This window comes from Emydura macquarii, unplaced genomic scaffold (genome assembly GCF_026122565.2).
Source record: "Emydura macquarii macquarii isolate MOO-44397 ecotype Brisbane River unplaced genomic scaffold, CSIRO-AGI_Emac_v2 contig_3220, whole genome shotgun sequence".
NCBI classification, from domain to species: domain Eukaryota; kingdom Metazoa; phylum Chordata; order Testudines; family Chelidae; genus Emydura; species Emydura macquarii.
The window spans coordinates 8603091-8621962 of record NW_027133357.1 but is presented as its reverse complement, the minus strand read 5'-3'; the positions used below and the strand labels follow the sequence as shown (position 1 = coordinate 8621962).

General features: G+C 51.6%; 1 protein-coding gene across 3 annotated transcripts in view; it reads right to left on the bottom strand.

The window, feature by feature from the left end:
• The window catches only part of ATP2B4 (ATPase plasma membrane Ca2+ transporting 4), a 54894-nt gene that overhangs the window by 13772 nt on the left and 22250 nt on the right, over positions 1-18872 (bottom strand). Inside the window, exons 10-20 of one of the 3 annotated variants that reach the window (XM_067531813.1) lie at positions 17984-18225; positions 16745-16979; positions 14640-14819; positions 13699-13786; positions 13026-13132; positions 11003-11194; positions 10502-10715; positions 9118-9329; positions 7705-7812; positions 6987-7169; positions 2384-2500 (exon numbers count right to left, since the gene is read on the bottom strand). In XM_067531813.1, the coding sequence (XP_067387914.1) occupies positions 2384-2500; positions 6987-7169; positions 7705-7812; positions 9118-9329; positions 10502-10715; positions 11003-11194; positions 13026-13132; positions 13699-13786; positions 14640-14819; positions 16745-16979; positions 17984-18225 (1878 nt within the window). The remainder of the gene's footprint in view (positions 1-2383; positions 2501-6986; positions 7170-7704; positions 7813-9117; positions 9330-10501; positions 10716-11002; positions 11195-13025; positions 13133-13698; positions 13787-14639; positions 14820-16744; positions 16980-17983; positions 18226-18872) is intronic. The other 2 variants (XM_067531812.1, XM_067531811.1) reach the window with 2 other exon arrangements.

Below are 18872 nucleotides of genomic sequence, written 5' to 3'. Positions count from 1 at the left end.
AGAGGGGTTCCGTTAATCTGTATTCAGGGAAACACAGCTTTTAGAAAGAGAGAGACGAGCAGAAAGGAAGTTGAGTCAAGTCTAGATAAAATTGAGGGAACACTTAGCGACTTGTTTTAGCTTTTGGGAAAGTTGTTATCTGGTAGGGCACATGCTATCCTTGCAGATGATCTATTCCCTCCCACAATCAAGTAGAACAATAATAAACATAAAAGAGCATAAGTGATATTTTGGTGGGACACACCAAAATCCACTATGTTTCTTTCCCTTTGCTGGCTCTGTATCGTGAAGTTAAAAATAAATTAATAATCATCCGCCAAACTGAGCACATTTCTTTCTGAGAAATCTATTATGCTGGTGCATAGAGGCAGAAGTAAACAAAAGGCAGCCATGTTCTTTCGAAAATGGCTAAGGTTAAAACAGAAACAAAGATCAGGGCTTTTTCTCTATCCTTTCCTTTGAAACATGTATTGCAAACAGAAGAGATTGGAAGCTATTAATGAAAATAGTCAAAGGTGTTTCCTCTAATAGAAGGAGGAGAACAAGGACTATGCTATTGGTGCAATAAACGAAGCAAGTCAATTTTCAGGAAAAAACTATATAGATTATTCATAGGTGGCAATGATACAGCTCAACTGGAATGGGGAAAAAAAACAAAAACAAGAAAAACCCCTATAAATTCCGTGGGTGGAATTCTGACCCCACTGAATGACAAAATTCCCATTGATTTTGACAAGGCCAAGACTTCTCCCATTGCATTTTATAACTGTTATTTTAAAAAAGGGCCTCATTTTTGAACTTGGCATCTAAATCTGCAAAGCGTTTGGAGAGGTATGGATGGATTGTGCCATATAAGAGCTAGGCATTATTAATTTTGCACTCGCAACTTTGGCGTGCAGAAAGCCATGTGTTTCCACATGCATATGGACAATCGCATACTATACAAATATGTTTTCCATCAGCTGTCTAGGCTATCTACCTAATTTTCAATTCAGGGTTAAATTCAGCCCGGTGCAAAGGGTCAGAAGCAGGCCTACATGCCACTACAGTCCCATCTGAGGCCCTGATTCAGGAAAGGATTTACACATGTTCCTTCTACTCAGGACTGCATTAAATAGGGAGGTTATGAACCAGGCAGTCCATTTTTTGGGGTAGTTTGTCGCCTATCTGAGACAAAACGGCACGTGGTTTTGTCTGCTCTCAGATGGGGAATGCCATAAGTAAGCCCATGCTGCCCTGTCCCATAGGAGCTGGAACTAGGGGTGCTGGCTTGAAGTGGTTTCCATTCTATCCAGGATATACAGTTTGGTTCAATGGCTCTCAGCACCCCAACTAAACAAATTGTTCCAGCGCCCCTGTCCTGCCCCTGCCGGCATGACCTTGCATGCATTGTGGGTGGAAGGTCAGGCTGGCGGGGCGGCAGGCTCTTTAAAATGGCAGCCCCCCACGTGGCATGGAGCGGGGAGCATAGAGGTGGAGGCAGGCCCCCGCTGTGCCCAGAAATACTGGAACGTCCGATATCCTGGGAATGCGCGAGGGGCCCCATCTAGCATTAAAACGTGCTTAACTCTAAAAATGTGCTCAACTCCCACTGACTTTGGAATTTAAGCCCGTGCTTAAAAGCTGACCTGATCAGGGCCCTAAGACCTTGTAACATGGCATTAGGGTGGACTTAAGTATTAGTCCTCTGCACATGGGCAAATGTCACTCACAGTGATGATTGGCTCACGCAACATGCAAGTTATTGCAAAGGCCAGTTTGGAGGCCGTGTATTACAAGTTAGCTCTAAAGCTAAAGTGCTCCTCATGCCCTCCAACAAACAAAGATTTATGACTCCAGTAAAAACACCAGCTCCTGGGATTTGAGGAGAGCCATGTCAGAAATCCTGACTTTCAGAAAGAACAGCTTCCCCCATTTTATTTGGGGTCCTTTGTCCCACATTGTTCTTTTAAAGAACCTCCAATTTTGCACTCATGGGAAGGAGAAACCAGACATCAAAATCCTGCAAGGAGGAGAAAAGATAAAAAAAAAAAAAGAAAAGAAAAAAAAAGAAAAAGAAAAAGAAGCAGCAGCAATAGAGAGGAGAGAAGGAAACGAACCAGAAAGTTTTTAAACACGGTTAAAGATGCAACAGTTTAAAAAGAAATAAATGGCCTCTCCACCCTGCCCCCGCATCAAGACAAGGACTCATTGTGCCAAGTCAAGGATTAAAGAAGAGGGAGAGAGAACAGATTTGGTTAGGTCGATGCAAGTGCTCTCTTGTGGTTATTAGGAAGACATGCATTGTAATAGACTATCACTCACTGCCCGCAGTAGGAGATGCAGCAGCAGCAGCAGCAGCAGCAGAAGTGGTGGGAGTGGAATTGACGGAGGAAAGAGCTACATGGGTTGGGCTAGAAACATTTTTTACATCGTGGTGCTGGCTCACGATGGAAGGCTGTCTCCTGAGGGCTCCCTGTAAAGAGGAGGCGCCGGTCTGGAATGTGTAAACTACGTCCATCTGCAAAGAATCAGAGAGTCAGATAGCTTCGCCCCACAATCAGAGACAAAGAGGAATGGAGGATTGGGGGACGGGAAAGGAGAGGGCAGACAGGGACAGGCACACACAGACGATAAGGAAGAGAGGATGGAGGTGGGCAGGGAGGGGGGAGAAGAGTGGAAAAACCCATTTCAGGTGACATTCCCATAAATACAGTTTTGGCAGGTGATCCAAAAGCAGAGAGATGGAGCAAGGATTACACAACTTCCAGCCTCTCCCTCTGTCGCTCCCACTCTCTCTGTGTATACTGCAGCAGATGCAAACTTTACATGCCCAAAAGGGCGGGGGGGCAGTCAGGGGAAAAGATCTAGTGTGTAAAGACAACCTGCAGGAGGTGTGGAGAGAGAGAGAGAGAGAGAGAGGATGGGTGTAGGTTTGAGCTGGCAATCGATACACAAAGTGCAGCCTGTATTCTAGAAAACTGCAACGGGATAGAAAAGTGTTTCCAATCACTCACTCCAACGTAAGGCATGACTAAGGGGCTGACCCTGGAAACACGCCACGTGTTCACAACTCCCACTAAAGCCAAACGGGCTCACAGGTTCTCAGCCCCTCTCTCATGATCTGGCCCTGAATCACATGGTGGTTTGGGCAAATGCCCTAAATATAAAGGGAAAAAAACCAACAACAATGAAATAACGAATTAGGAAGCAGCCATAGAGTCAGTCTGTTGACACGTTCCAAGGAAGGAAGCTCAGAGCAATAGCCAGTTACACCAGGGGATTTACCCAGCTCTGTATTTTGACTTTCCTAGTGATCTCTTGGTCCATACAAGTAGAACAAGGAGGCTAAACGTCCTTGCAGCTTCTGTGTCTCTGGCCACTGCCCTGGTCATGTGATCCTTATTAAAAAGGCATCCCCAACGAATGGCACGCAGCTGCCCAGACCATCCCTGTGGGTATGTCACAGACTGCTTTGCCATTTCCTTGTTTCGGTCTCATATTCTGATGCAGGAACGTTTTCCTGCAATCAGCTAGGGCAGTAGCGAAACAATCACTGCAGTTTTCCTTTAAGGCACATGGATTCAGGACACTCCCCTGGAAACCTGGAACTCCAGGGTTTTGATCTCCAGGCCGGTTTGCTAGGATTTGCAAGACAGACAAGGTGCTGGAAAGAACCAAGGGCATTGCATAGTGTTGCAATAGCAGGCAGCATTTTTCATGAGGCAATAATGCAAAAGCTTCATAAGAAAAGTGTCTCCAGCACGATGGCTACTGGTATCGCGGCCTCATTCTTCTCACTGGCTTGGAGACAGCGCCTAGAACCTGTATCATCTCTGCAGCACAACATTACAGAAATGTATGCCTACCGTAGTCTGGCATGTCCGGATCATTCTTGCAACGGCATGGTATTCCCAAAGGTGTTACGATGCTGCAGGCCAGCTTGAGAAATTAGCAAACACACCCCCACAATCCTAATGACCAGCAACATCTCTGATCCCAAAGGAATCTGTTTTCCCCATTTCCCACTGCCAAAGAAACCCAGCCTGGCCGATACAAGCCAGAACAGGAGCCCAGACCACACAAATCACGTGTTGGCTTCAGGCATGTGTACCCCGCCCCCCCATCATGGCTCATGTTTTTCACTCATAACTCACAGTGACCTCACTGTGGGTCATGCTCCAAGTTTCTTTTTACACACATGGCTTTGGTGCGGATCACATGCATTTCCTATGTGTTGGCAAAAAAAGAAGGGTCACACTTGAGGCTGCATGAATGAACTGCAATTTCCATGTGTGAAGTAGGACTTCTGTGTGAATCCCATGTGGGCACATCTCCCAGCCCAATGGACTTAAGGGACCTTTTGCAGGTTGGTTGCTGTTATGGAAGCAGATACCTGCACTGAAACAATGCCCAAGCTTCATGAACTCAACATGCACAATAATCCTGAGGCATCACCTTGGCACCTCCATTCCATAGAGCACCCTCAGCCCAGCGCCCCTCTCCCTTGTTTCTCTGAAATGTAACCACTCGAAACATTTTCATTCCAAGCTTGTTGCATGATCCTGAAACACGCAAACAAGCACGGCTCCTTCCTTATCCTGTGTATGTTTAACAATCGGATGGTAACTTTGGCAGAGTCCCTAGGCAGGAGGAGTGGAGGTGGTCAGATGGGTATCTTCACATTCAGAGACTTCTAGCAGCCTTTGTGGTATACAGAAAAGGTGAGCCTGGGGTGAGGGGGTAATGGCTTTGGGTGGGCAAGAAGGAGCCACTGTACAAAGCAAGGAGGATATAACCTGGCAGATATGGGTTTCAGAAGACATTTCTTCTTGGGTTTATGATAGCCTCCATGTGCCACACCTGGACTTAACCTGCCGCACCTCTCACCACAACGCATACAGCTCCCACCTGAATGATGCCCCCCCTCCTTCTACTAGGAGAAATCTCACTCTGAAATTCCCACAGGACTCAGACTCCAGCGGGAAGCACCCCCAGCCTCTCAGAACCCTCTCTGGTGAAGCAGGGTTTTGACACAAAAGCAGAAGAGATGGGAAGGGAAAAGAAGAGGGTGACAATAACCAAAGGCAGCTCAGTGGTTATCCCACTCCCTTAAATAACTCCCTTCCCCCTGTGTCTCATCCTCAGTCTCTGGTTACTTGTCATGCATACCTTGTCATGCATAAGAAGTTTCAATGATGGGGAAAGACAGACGCCTCCCGCCAGATAAATTTTCCAGAGGCCTTTGAGGAAGAAGCTTTCGGGCTTTTGTCAAAATCCCCCCCCCGACTTGTTCAGCTGGAGTCAGGGCAATGGTGATGCTCCAGACCAACAGAGATGCTGGGCCCCCCTCTATGGCCATGAAAAGCCCCCCTCTTCCCAGCCAGACGGCTCATGTTATTAGACAATTGCTCAACCTGCAGCCAGGACGCCGGAGGGCATGGCAAGAACGGACAAGCCAACTCAAGGGAAATAACCAGAGCAGAGGAGAGGAGGGGATTCTTTGTTCCTTGCAACCATGCTGAATACACAAGCTTCCTAGCATGGCATTTGACCCAGGAAAGCAGGGCGGAGAGAGCACTTTGTAAGGGGCTGGCAGTGGTGGGAGCTCGCTTCAGGACTTTGCAAGTCACTGGGCATTGCTTTCCTCATTTTGGCCAACCCCAGCCTTGTACCTTCCCAGGGTGGGGCAGGGGATGACAGAGACAAGGAAAGACCCAAGGCCACTTCTCCAGGACGAGAAGCATCCTTTAAGGGGGAAAAAGCAGAGGAAGTTCCCAAGGACAAATAGGCTCCTTGGCACAAAAAAGTCAGTGAGGTTTTTAAAGCAGCAATGGAAAAAGAAACCAAACCAAGCCGCTTTTCCTTGTACAACTCTCCTCCTCTTCTAGCTACAGCCTGGGGGACGGTAGATAAAGAAGAGAGGCCCTGACGAGAGGGGACTTATCGTGAGACTGGGGGAGCAGCAGGGAAAAAGAGAGAGAAACCAAACCAACGGGGAGGGAGTGTGGACGCTCACCACGTCCAGGCCACCACAGCGCTGCTCTGGCCGCCTTTGCAAGACCATGGCAAGAGAGCGGGCTGGATTCAGAGAGGCAAAAGCCAACGTGTCTCAGGCTCAGCCAATACTTCTTGTGCCAACAGTAGAGAGAGGCCAGCGGGCATTCAGCCGGCAAGGAAGAGCCCCAACGTCCCTGCTGGGAACGGAGACAGGGACACAAGAGCAGCGTGTCCCAACAGGCATCGCCAGCACTCGGACTAAGCCAGCCTGGCTCTGCCTCCCTGCTACAGAGCTTGGGTTGCTGGCCTCATCGTGAGCCTGGGGTTTGAAAGGGGCCAGGAAAGCCTGATCCAAAGGTCACTGACGTCAATGAGAACAGGACAGGCAGGGAAGGGAAAGGGGTGGAGCTCTGATCCCTATGGAGGGGGGTTCACACACCTGCAATGCAGAAGCAAGGAGAGAACCGGGGTGCTAAATGCCCCATCTCCTGCGGCATACTCAGCTCCATCCCGGATGCTGGCAGATGGGACTTCCCAGAGCCGGATCTTTCCTCAGGGCTTGGCTAGGGCTGCCCCGCGTCTACTTCCCATTAGGGGAGCAGCGATCCTGCAGACGATGCTTAGAGAACAGCCGAGTAATATCCATCCAGCTGCACAATCCGTGGCGACAAGCCCCATGAAAACCAACGGGGCACATGCAGCTCTCTGACCCCACCCCCCCATCCCTCCCACTGTGCAAGGCCCTGAGATCCCACCCCACAGCAGCCACGAGTGCCACTCTCTCCCTGTTGCTCTGGCCCCACTGGGAAGCAGACATGCTGCGGGGCATGCCTGGCTCTCCGATCGGACCCAGAGAGGCACCAGCAGTGGGAATTCTACACCCCGGAGAGGGGCTGAAGTGTCACCGTGGCTGTGAGGAGCCGCACAGGTAGGCGGGTGGTCCTAGATCTCTTTGGCCAGGGCCCCCGGGAAAGCAGGAAGTGGCACCTCAGTGCCCCACACGGTACCTGAGTCTGTATTCTGTTGAGGCCCCTGAACCACAAGATCTGGCCACGCCGGAGCTCCATTTCGGCATGGTCTATCTCATCCATGTCCTCAGGCAGCTCCTCCTCTGGGATATCCTCCTTGGTGATACCGTGTCCAGCTTCCTTCAGGAACTTCAGGCGGCTGGTCGGGACAGTGCAGATCAGCTGCAGAAACACGGGAAACGTAGGGATTAATCCCTCCCCATCAACTGTACGGATGCAGCGGCTTCCTTGTGCGGGGGCTGCAAGAAGGGCCGCTGCTTGCTTGCCTCCCAAGAAGCCGCAGTCAGTATTGCTGGCCTGCGGCCCTGTGCTGCTCTAGATGGGAGCTGCCAGGAATACAGCAGTTAAAACCAGACCGAAACGAAAGGGGGAGCCCTCATCTGCCAGCCTGGAGCAGTGCTCCCTCCCACCTCCTTACGGCAACCCCAGGGTATATATGAGAGAGGATGTGCGTGTGGTGAGGGGCCGGGGGTGTGCGTGTGGATGGATGTTCGTCTCACAGCACTAGCCGGAGGACGGAGAGCTCTCCCTTTGCTTTTAGCAGAAGGAAGCAAGCTCTGCTGGGGGGGACTTTTAACTCCTGAATACGTAAGGGTGCGCGGGCAGCGGGACGGGGATCACAGATGTGTCCGTGGGGGCGCGGAGGGGATGGAAATACGCGTGGGGGATGGCATGGTGTGATCAGCCCAGCCCTCACCTGGCCCCAAAGCAGCTCCCCGACACCGATAAAGACACACCAGAACCACTGGCTCAAGGTGAGCCCAGAGCAGCTGAATGGCTTCCCGCCAAACTCCACGATGAGGATCTGCAGCCCAGGAGAGAAGAGCACACCCCCAAGGGCTGTCAGAGGGGACACGCAGTCAGAGAAGTCACGAGGCATTTAGGAGTCTCTTTGCCCTCAAGCTGCCGGTTCGGGATGCTTTCCCCGGATGCAGGTCAGGAAGGCTACCGCTTGATGGTTGGGAAATGCGAAGAATTTCCCACCAAAGGCATTTGGAGAGAAATTAAGTATTTGCCCCTTGAAAACGTTCAGTTTTTTGACTCCACCCCACCCCCATTTAAAAAAAAATGTTTTCAGCAGCTGGTTTCCATTGAAAAACCGGAAAATGTCAAAAGAAACACACGTTGTCATTTACATAAAAGGCTGTTTTTCATTGAAAGAAATGTCCACTGTAAAAAGATTTTGACCAGTTCTCCCAATCCCGTTCCAGTTAACACCTGGGTCTGGCCAGCACATGGAGGGAGAGGTGATCAAAGGGGAGCGGGTATCTCACCCAGACCCAGAAAAGGATCAAAGAAACCACAGCAACTTTCCTCTTGTGCTTTATGCCCTTCATATCACAGTGTAGTGACCCAGAGCAAAGGGCACTGTCTGGGGGGCCCTGGGCATCTCTGCAAACCTTCGACATTTGCAGCAGAGCTCCCCAGATGCTGCAAGATGAGGTTTCAGCACAACACACCCAGCCACTCTTAATTTTCTGCCTTCTCAAAGGGAGCGGCAGGCTTAACGGCTAGGCAAACGTCAAGTGGTTTTACTGAAAAAGGACAAAATTAACAGCCCAGGCAGTGACTTGTACAGGATGCACAACTCTGAGCTGTAAAACTCCAAGCCCCAGAGAAAAAGAATGGAAACACTGCCTGATTATCCACATCAGCATCTGGATGGGAGTCGGGCCAGAACCAGAACCTTTTATTTAGCCCCACCTCGACTTCAGGGCTCTGGACAAAATAGACCTTGGATCCAAACTACGGCTTGGTCCTGCAAAATCCAATTTGTAAGGTCGATTCTAGCTCTATCTAGGGGTTGATAGGCCCCCATCAGCTTAGTATGTGAGCAGCTCATAAGCATTAATCCTTGCAACACCCTGCAGGGTAAGGAAGGACCAATATTTCCATTTACAGGTGGGGAAGTGAGGCACAGAGAGGGTAAGGAACTTGCCTAAGGCCACACAGGGAATCTGTGACAGAGTAGGGAATTAAACTCCAGTCACCTGAGTTCCAGGTCAGTGAGCTAACCGCTGGACCGTCCTTCCTCTCTTCCACACACCCTACCTATAGCTATCTCTAATCCACACACGCACACGCTGCTCTCAGAGCCCATAGCGGTTACCTGGGAGGCAAAGGTTCCAAGAACCACCGTGCAGAAGATGGGATTCCGGAAGATGGACTCGAAGACGTTCCTCTCGCCGTGGATCTTGCGCGCGTTGATCTCGTTGAAGAGCTGCATCATGACGAAGGTGTTGAAGACGATGGTGTAGTGTTCAGAGGGCGGAGAGTGGAGCGGCGCGTTCCGGCCGCTGTCGATATCAAAGAACTTCTCGCCTGCCAGACAAGAGGTTCAAAGGGAAAGTTCATCTTTCTCCCGCCAACGCAGCTACCACCGCTCGCACAGGCAGGGGTTGTTAAGCCCACGGGAGAATGCTCCCCCGTCGGCTTAGTGCGTCCCCACCAGACGCGCCGCAGCTGCGCCGCTGTAAATGCTGTAGTGTAGACAGCCTGTGTTAGTTTCCCAGCCCTGAAGAAGAGCTCTGTGTAGCTCGCAAGCTCATCTCTCTCACCACCAGAAGTCAGTCCAGTAAAAGATATGACCTCACCCACGCCTCGGCGCTCTAACGGCAGGAGGAGCGTGATTAGGGAAACACAGGGGATGAGGCAGCCCCAGGGCAGGACCAAGGGAGTGTGGGAAAACAGACGCCTGTCTCAGTTAGTGTGACAGAGGGCACCAGCAAAGTGCAGTGCATCGGGGGTAAGCCAGGCAGAGCGTATTAAACACACACCGAGGATGGTATGTCCCTGCATCAGGCCCAACAGGAGGCACTAGAGGTGTTTAAACCGATGGGAATTTAGTGCCAGACAGACAGACAGCCCTGTCCTCTCTTAGTTCCAAGAGGTACATCAGCCGTAGCAGCTTCCGCCTGCCTCACACTTCTCTCTGCCATCCCCGACGTGATGCAGGCACCTCTGGGAGCTGAGCTCCCATTGTCCATTTGGTTCTCGGCCTATGTGCTCAGGCTGCCGAGGAGGGAGGCCATTTAGAGCTGGCGGCAGCCGTGGTTTCTGTGCTGCAAATGCTGACTCACTTGGAATTAGACCGAGTCCCACCAAGGTCGTTTCAGACGGCACACGAAGCAGCCGCCTGCCGTCGCAGCAGAGCAGGGCCGGCTCTGAACTGCTGACCTAGGTGTTTTAAGGTTCTATGGGCCATTATTGATCCCATGAGCCAACCCCGCCTCCAGCAGCAAAAAAGCGTTCATTTCATTAGCAGACAGCTGAAAGAAGGAGCTGCTTCCCTAGATATAGTGTGCTCTCTGCACCCAGTAAACTCTGGGGCAGACCATGTGGTTCCCTGAACTGGGGTCACTGGAGGCGGAGGCACGCCCAGCTTGATTAGATAGCAGCCTGCAAGAATCGACCCCCTCACTGATTTAGAAGCAGAGGGGGTGGCTGGTGTGGAGACACTCTCCCGCCAGTCCCCTGTGGTCTCACAGGCTCACCTGCGAAGAGCAGTGTGAAGATGATGGTGAGCTGGTACACTGCATGCCCGAGGATGTTCTTCATCATGGTGCGGGAGATCAGGGGCTTGTTACGGCCGTACGGCCGGCGCAGCAGCAGCGACTCTGAGGGGGGCTCTGTGGCAAGGGCTAAGGAGGCAAAGGTGTCCATGATCAAGTTCACCCACAGCATCTGGACGGCTTTCAGAGGAGAGTCCTGCAGAAGGAGAAGAATCCTCCATGGAGAATGCGGTCTCTTCGATCAACACCTAAAACATCCACTGCCGCCTTTGCCGCTCTATAGCTCCTCGCAGAATGCCCTGCAATTATTATTTTAACCACAGCCCTCCCATTACAGCCATTGTTATTAGCCCCCGTTTTACAGAGATTAAATGACTCGCCCAAGGTCTCAAGGCTAATCCGAGCCACGAACAGAAGCCAGGGACTTCTGGTTTCAAGTCCCATCTTCCTCTAGCCACTAGGTTGCTCTCCAGGCCTTCTTACCTGTGTGATGCAGGCCCCTGTGAAAGCCACGATGACAGCCACGACGTTGACAGTCAGCTGGAACTGCAGGAACTTGGAGATGCTGTCGTACACGTTGCGGCCCCACATCACTGCCTTGACAATGCTGGTGAAGTTGTCATCCGTCAGGATGATGTCTGACGCCTCTTTGGCCACATCGGTGCCTGCTATGCCCTTGAGGGGAAACAGAGTGGAGAAGAGATGGCGATGAGTCACTGGGCAAACCTCTAGTCCATCTCCTCACTCCAGTGCTTTGCTTCTTCCGAGACAGGCCTGGTGCAAGACACAGACAAGCCTTGGAAGTTTGGATCCAGATCAGACCTTTGCCTGGAATGGACCCACTTCTATCTTTACAGGACACTCGCTAGCTTCCTATGTCCCATGCACCAAGCCCCTTTCTTCGCACGTGGGGACAGCAGGTTGGTGGTGGATCCCCCACCAGCATCTCTTACTACAGAATGCTGAAATGGAGCCGAGAACAATAACAATAACACCGCTGAGCACTTCTCTACAGCTTTCCATATGCAGATCTCTAAGCGTTTTACACAGGGAGCGCAGCATCATCACCCTCATTTTACAGAGGGACAAAAAGAGGCACAGGGGAGGAACTAGCTGAAGGTCACACAGGTCAGTGGCAGGGTTGGGAATAGAACAGAACCCCAGTTTTGTGTCCTCGACACTGGGTCATGCTGCCTGCTGATATGCTTCAAGTGAAGGAACAGAAACCTTTGGTTTGGGACTGATTTGCCTCCAAACTGGGGCTTTACAGTGATGGGTGCATAGAATATTCAACCATCTTAAGCGTTTGGCAAGCTGCTGCCCCAGCAGAAGGCTTGTGGGCCTTCCGAGGTTAATGCCATGGCTAATAGCCACATCTCATTGTAAAGTGGGTTAAAAGTAGCTGTTTCCCTTTTATCCTTTTTGCTAAGTATTCATACAAACAGGGACCACTGGGATCCGGAAGCTCTCTCTCTCGCTGTGGTAGGGAGCTCCAGAACAACAGATGGACTTCCCCCAAAATTGTACCCAATAGAATTTAGTTGCTGGCAAAGATGTCTGAGGATTACTCTCCCCTGTGTCGGTCACCTCCGCCTGCTCTTCTGGTCTTAACTTCGACTGTAATCCTGTAATGAGCTCCAAACAAGGGGGATCACGATGCCCACTGAAATCAGTCTGCAATCTCTCTGGGGCAAAGACTCCCTTCTCTGTTTGTTTCGCAAAGCACCACATACATCTAAGGCATGAGAGAATGGACATTTAAAAATGATCAGGCCACCTGCTGTAGTAATCAGTAATGGGCACTAGAAGGCGCTCAGTTTGCACAGATGCTGGCATTGCCAGGAGCACAGGCACAGCCCTCTTCACACATGTAAAGGGGGATACTCTCTAGTGAACGATCTTCCCCAATGCTCTCCTGATGGGTCCTGTTGAGCCTGGGTATAGGCAGATTCTGTCCTTAGCTGTGAATTCCCTGGCTTTTGTAAACACACAAACGTGAAACTGAATTTTTCACTTTGTCGTTTGTTTCCCAGTCTCTGGAACCCATGATCAGAGAGATACAGTAAGGGACCCTTAGTCCATCCCTACAGACTGCAGCAGGGCAGCTGTTCTTTTCAATTCTCAGCACAACATTCAGTCCCAAAAAGATCTGTCGTCAGATTTCAGCAAAAGAAGGGAGTTGCCTATCTTTAATCCAGGATCACAGAGGATTGTTTCTCGGTATGGGATATTTTCCAGGACCCTTCTGGTAAAAATCCTATAGCATTTAATACAAAGTGATCACCTCCCTGCAAAATTTTTGAACCATCTTACAGAATTTAATAAAGAATTTTATAGCAGGGATAAAATTCTATAGGATGATTAAAATTATCTCCTCTTCTATCACATCCTGTATGCCTTTTTGAGTGATTTCTAAACCACATAAATGTTTTCATTTCTCTTCAATTCCATAGGTTGTTTCCTAACACAACACTGCACACAGAGAAAGATCAATGTCCTTCCATACCATAGCAAACCCGACATCGGCTTTCTTTAAGGCTGGGCCATCATTGGTCCCGTCCCCAGTCACAGCCACCACCTGCCTCCGCTCTCCGACGGTGCTGTCGATAATTCCTGAAACACAGACAGAGGGTTCAGAGAAAACAGTTCCCAGTGTGCGCTCCTAGCACAGAGGGAGCTGCACCAAGTAGCTAAGTGTCCGGGTGGAGCAAAGTGTGCAGATGATTAGATTTGCAAGAAGTGGCAACGGCACAGCAGTGGCTTGTCTTCTCTTAACGCGGACACCTGTCAGCCACTGACCACTGCAGAGCTGCCTTTCTCTTTGTTGACGGGCACTGTTTTAAGCCTCTCATCCAGCATCTGGTCTGGCAGGAAGATACCACTGTTGATACTTTGCCCTTCCAGAGCACCTTCTGTGCAAGGATCTCATAGTTCTTACCAACACTAATGAATTAAGCCTCACTGAACCACTGGGAAGATGATCAGCACCAGTTAGCCTTGTTTTACAGAAGGGAAAAAAAGAGAGGCACAGGAGAGGATGGGGGAAAGCATCTTGCTCTAGGCCACACGGTGAGTCAGTGGCAGAGCTGGGAAAACAACATAGGAGTCCTGGCTCTGTGTTCCCTACCCTATCGGTATTTGTGCAGGTGCATGTGTGTTTGCTCTCCGAATGCTCTTACCTTTCACAAGCGTATGCTTATCTGTAGGGGAGGAACGGGCCAGGACTCGCAGCTTGGGCCAGATCTTATCCAGCTGCTCTTGCTCCACCTGCAGTACAAGCCAAGAGAGAGATGTTGAATTGGTCAGGGAGTGGTGAAGCGGCAGAAGCCTTTTGCCCCGTAGGCGTGGCCGGGCGGGCGTCTGAGAACTAGAGCCGAGCGAATCATTGATTATTCGGCTCACTGGCCAAAAACGAAACACCGAAAACAAAAAATTCATTGAAGGTCAAAAAGTTTTGTTTGGTTTTCAGGAGTGTTTTTTATTTTTTTACCTTTTAAAAACAATGAATTCCAGCTCGATTTCAAAACATGAAGTCAAAATATTTAGCAAAATATCCAGCTGAAATGGTTAGGTTTTTCCAAAAAGTTTTCCTTTCCTGTTTTCTGGCTGAAACTATTTGTTGAACTTGACCCAAACTTGTGAACAGTTTTGGTCAACCTGAAACTGCCTTTCTCAGCTAATAATATATTCATTGAAAAATTCTGTCCAGCTCTATTGAGTGCTGAGGGCCATCCAGTAGGGCAGGACTCAGATGTTTCTCCCAAGGCATGTCTAGAGCCTAGACATCCTCCAGAGGTCACTGGCACCTGGACAAGTTGGCTAGACACCCTCGCTGAAGCTAGCAGAGCAGACAGCGCTCCAAGACAGGCACAAAAACCCAGCTGGATTCAGCTCCGTTTTGGTCCAAGATGCCACGTATTAGGCACGTTAGATACAGGCCAGGAGCAAGAGGCTACCTGCAAATGCTGCAGTCTAGCGCTTCCAGGACTATGCTGGAGTGAACAGCACCCTTTGTCAGAAGGCTAAGCTTCTGAAGATGCCCCTGGAGTGCATCGCCCAGGGCCCTGAGTGGCTCATACAGAGGCAGGGTCCCTGATCTGTCCTGGCTCTGGATTCCTACCTCTCCCTTTTCGTTCCGGATGAGCCGGTTGAACTCCTTGCCCTCCAGGCAGAGGAAGTCCTCCCCGGGCAGCAGGATGCCGCACTTGGTGGCGATGGCGCGGGCGGTGTTGATGTTGTCGCCTGTCACCATGCGGACAGTGATGCCAGCACGCTGGCACTTGAGGATGGCCTCGGGCACCTACGGGCGAGGTCAGAGAGAGAGACGGTGTGGAAAAGAGACGGAGACGGGGGAAGAAAGACAGACTGGGAAAAGAGGAGCTGGAGAAAACAAACCCAGAAGGTCAGACAGAGGCTGAAGGAGCCCCAGCTGGGCAGCATGAACGGAGGGCTTGGGGTAGCCAGCACTAGAACGGAAACATGGGAGCAACAGCCACACACTAGCCGCTGGGACACAGCCGGAGGTCTTGCTGGGAATGAGCAGCAGAGGCAGCTTACAGCAGGATTGCTGGCCAGAGCTGGGGGGTGGGAAGTGTCCATCTAGGAGATGGAGATCCAGGAACCCAGGGTGGGCCTGAGAGATGTTTTGGAGGGGGTTGGAGCGGGAGGCAGGTTCAAGTGCCGGTGAATTCAGACCTCATTTAGTCCCAATCCGCCCCGGGCATTGGGCTGGGTCACTGCCAACAGGATCACACAGAGCGATGCTGTCTAAGGTGGAAGGCCCCAGATGGAGGAATCCCCGAGGACCAGAGTCTTGCTTCTATGCCTTGTCCTCCAAACCCACGTGGTGTTCAATTCAGCACTGGCCCCCTGGTGTCAAGAACCAGGCAGCGGCTAACTCAAGGGCAGGATGGAGAGTCTCCACCTTGATCTGCAGGGGCGGGGAGGGGGTGCACGGCGACTCAGGTCTATGAAGCCCAGATGCTATAGCAAAGGGCACTTTAGAAGCGCAGGGAAACGCAGGAGCCCCATTGCACCTGGGCACTCTGCTGATGGGAGGGGCTGTGCACAGGGGACTCAAGTTACTGGAGAGCTTAGCAGGCATTGCACATTGGTGCTGGCTCGGTCCTACGCTCAGTGTAGGAGGTGCTGGCTGAGCGGTTCTGAACCAAGGCGCTCGCGCTCTCTGTCCCTAGCCAGGACAGCATGTCTGTTCCGAGCAATTCTTGCAATTAGCCCCGGTGCTGTTCCTCTACTGCACCAGGGAGACGTAACCTCACTGCCTCCTCCACAAGACGCCACGGCGCTTGGGAACCTCCGGTGCCGAGGTACGGATGGGCAATAAATCAAGACGTGGGACGCTTTATCTCTCCTGCGCTGCAGGATGGCATGTTGACAGGGGCCTGGCTCTCTCCTCGCCAGGCATCTCCGGCGGCAGCAGCACATCGCTGTGCTAATGGGTTTATCTAATACAGAACAAGCCTCCGCAGGGGTAGGGAAGCGAGGGGGGGGGGGGGGAAGTTACTGAGAAATCAGCAAATCGAATCATGGCCTCCAGGGCTGGTGCAGACCTGGCATTTGTAACGTGATTCCCGAGCCCAGATACTTCAACGCCTAATTAAGGAAAGAAGCAAAGGCAGGCACACGGGAGGCAGGCTCCAGAATGTAATCAAGAGGCAGGGCTGGGATGAGTTATTGGGTTAGGCCAGCGGTCTGTCTGTCACCCCCTGGGTGAGCCGTGAGAAAGAACAGGGGGAAGGAGTGGGTGGGTGTTGCTGGAGAAAACAGGTTCCTGTAAAGGGTGATCTCCCACCCTGGGGGGAGCAAATCAGTCCCCTCCCCCCACCTCTTACCCCTTGGCATCTCTGAAACCTCTGGCAACGCACCCTTCCCCTGAACATTGGCACGGGAGGGGAGCTCATGCCCAGATACTTGGCACAGACCAAGATGCCTTTGCGGGGATACTCCTGCCACAGGCCCCTGGTATACAGGTGAGGGACTGCTCCACAGTGGCACAGAGCGGGGTCCCCTCAGGGGTAGGCACTCACACATATAGCACAGGGCCAGGGCGAGGCAACCCGTGGCCTATGGCAGGACATCTCTGTGGGATGCGCATGCCCCATCTACGTCTCTAAAAGGGCACTCAGCTGCTGCGGGGTGCGGCGGGGAAGGGCTGGCTAGCTAGGGAAGCGGTCCCGTCCGGAAGGTGAGAAGGTGTTGCGGTACCTCTGTCCGGACAGGGTCCTCTATGCCGACCACGGTGATGCAGGTCAGGTCAGAGAGGATCTCATTCTCGCTGTCCCACTCAGGCTCAGCGTGGGCGGGGAAGTCGCGGAAGGCCAGACAGATGGTGCGCAGCCCTTGGCACGCCATCGGCTCGATCACCTTCTTCACCATCTCGTCACGGTCCTTCACCTTGAACAGCCGCACCTCCCCGTTCTTGTCCAGGATCTTTGTGCACCTGTGCCCGGCGGAGGTTTCAGATGTTAACGGAGAGCTGGCTCTGCATCTGCAGAGGAACTAGAGAGAGGCAAGCCTCCCAGCCCCGACCGTGCAGCAGAAGAGACTGCACCACTGAGAGATTTAGCAAGCCCCTCTCACCCGTAAATTATGGGTGAACCCCAAGAGTTTTGGATCAGGTCAGCCCACAGAAAAAAAAAAAACAACCAAACCAGGTGGCTGCTTCCTCCCCTGAGCCAGCCTAGAATCTTACGGCTGCAAAGCGGGGCTGGGAATCTCTCTGGAACACACTCCCTGCCAGATGTACCGCAGTGCCCGGCTGCTGCTTCGTGCATGGCATTTTAGCTGCCAGGAGCACAAAGACGGCAGTAGAAGTGACAAAATAATGACTCAGCAAATGTCAAGCTCCGTCCAAAGAGGTTCCGCTTGAGCCCCAGTTAATACATTGTATTGCATTCCAGGCAATTGAGGATGAAACCATGGGTCTGTCCTGCACAGGTCAATGCACTTATAATCACCCCACCTACGATGGCACAAGGATGGCAGGGAACCTTTCACTTCATTAGGTGAGGCTTCCCCAGAAGTGGATAGTGCACTGGACCTGGACTCAGGAGACTAGGGTTCTATTCCTGGTCTGCTCAGTGACCAGTCCAGTCACATCACTCCGTGCCTCAGTTTCCCAATCTGTAAAATGTGAATAATGATACTGATTCCCTAGGTTTGAGATCTATGGATGAAAAGTGCTATAGAAGAACTAGGGATTATTATTGTTCTCTGTTCTGCAGATAACGTACATGTGTGCGTGTGTCTGTCTGTGAGAGAGATCTCTCTTGTAGATGTCCCCTCCCCTCCCTACTTCAGTCCCCCCACTGTGGGGTTCATTCTGCAGACCCCTGGGAACGGCTTCACAGACCCGCAGCTGGAGAACTTGCATTAAGCAGCATCACTCGTGGCTCCAACAGGGGCCTGGCTCACTCAACAAACACAGGAGGGAAGGGTAGTTACTTGCGTAGGATGATCTCAGAGGCTCCCTTGCTGTACATGCGGAAGCTGCCATCTGGGTTCTTCAGCACCGTGCTCATGGATTTGCGCACCGAGTTGAACGTGTAGACCTTGTACAGCTTCTCCTCGGGCACCTCATTCCGGACGGCCTGGAAGTCTTGCTTCAAATCCAGGACGAAGCCCAGCAGCGCGCACTCTGTCTTGTTCCCCACTTGCCGTGGGAGACCGCCTTCCTTTTCTGGTGGCTAAAGGAGGGTTAGGGGGGAAAGTCAATAAAATCTTCATGGCCAGGACCATTGAGGTGGGGAAAGGGGGAGGAATTGGAAGTCTGATCTGCAGGGACGTAATTACTGTTGAATTTTTTGAGATAGTGATCAGTAGGATCCAGAGTTAACATGTCAAGCTGAATAGGGATAGTTTCCACTTCTCAGAGCTATGGGACCAGCTGGTGCAAATCCACATAGTTCCACTGAGGTCAATTCCAGCCCCCGGGCACTAAGAGGTGTAAACACCAGCTGAGGACCTGACCCACTGTTTCAGACTCTCTGCACACTCTGTGACATACCACCGCATCGGTGTAAGGGACTGTGCGAGATGTTGGAAAGTTACAGATTCAAAGGACAGATGGGACCAGTGTGATCATCTAATCTGACCTCCTGCGTAACACAGGCCCTAGGACTTCCCTGAATTAATTCCTATTTGAACTAGATCCTCTGATCAGCTGTGCACAGGGGAGAAAGGGTGCAGAGCTGCTGCTAACCCCTCATTCACCAGGGAGCAGGTCTCACACCCCATTCCGCCATACCCTATCACAGCCCCGGGCTTTTCCATACAGGTGCCCTCTGTTGCTTTGGACAGTCGCCAGTCATCTGAGCTCAGGGCAGAGGCAAGA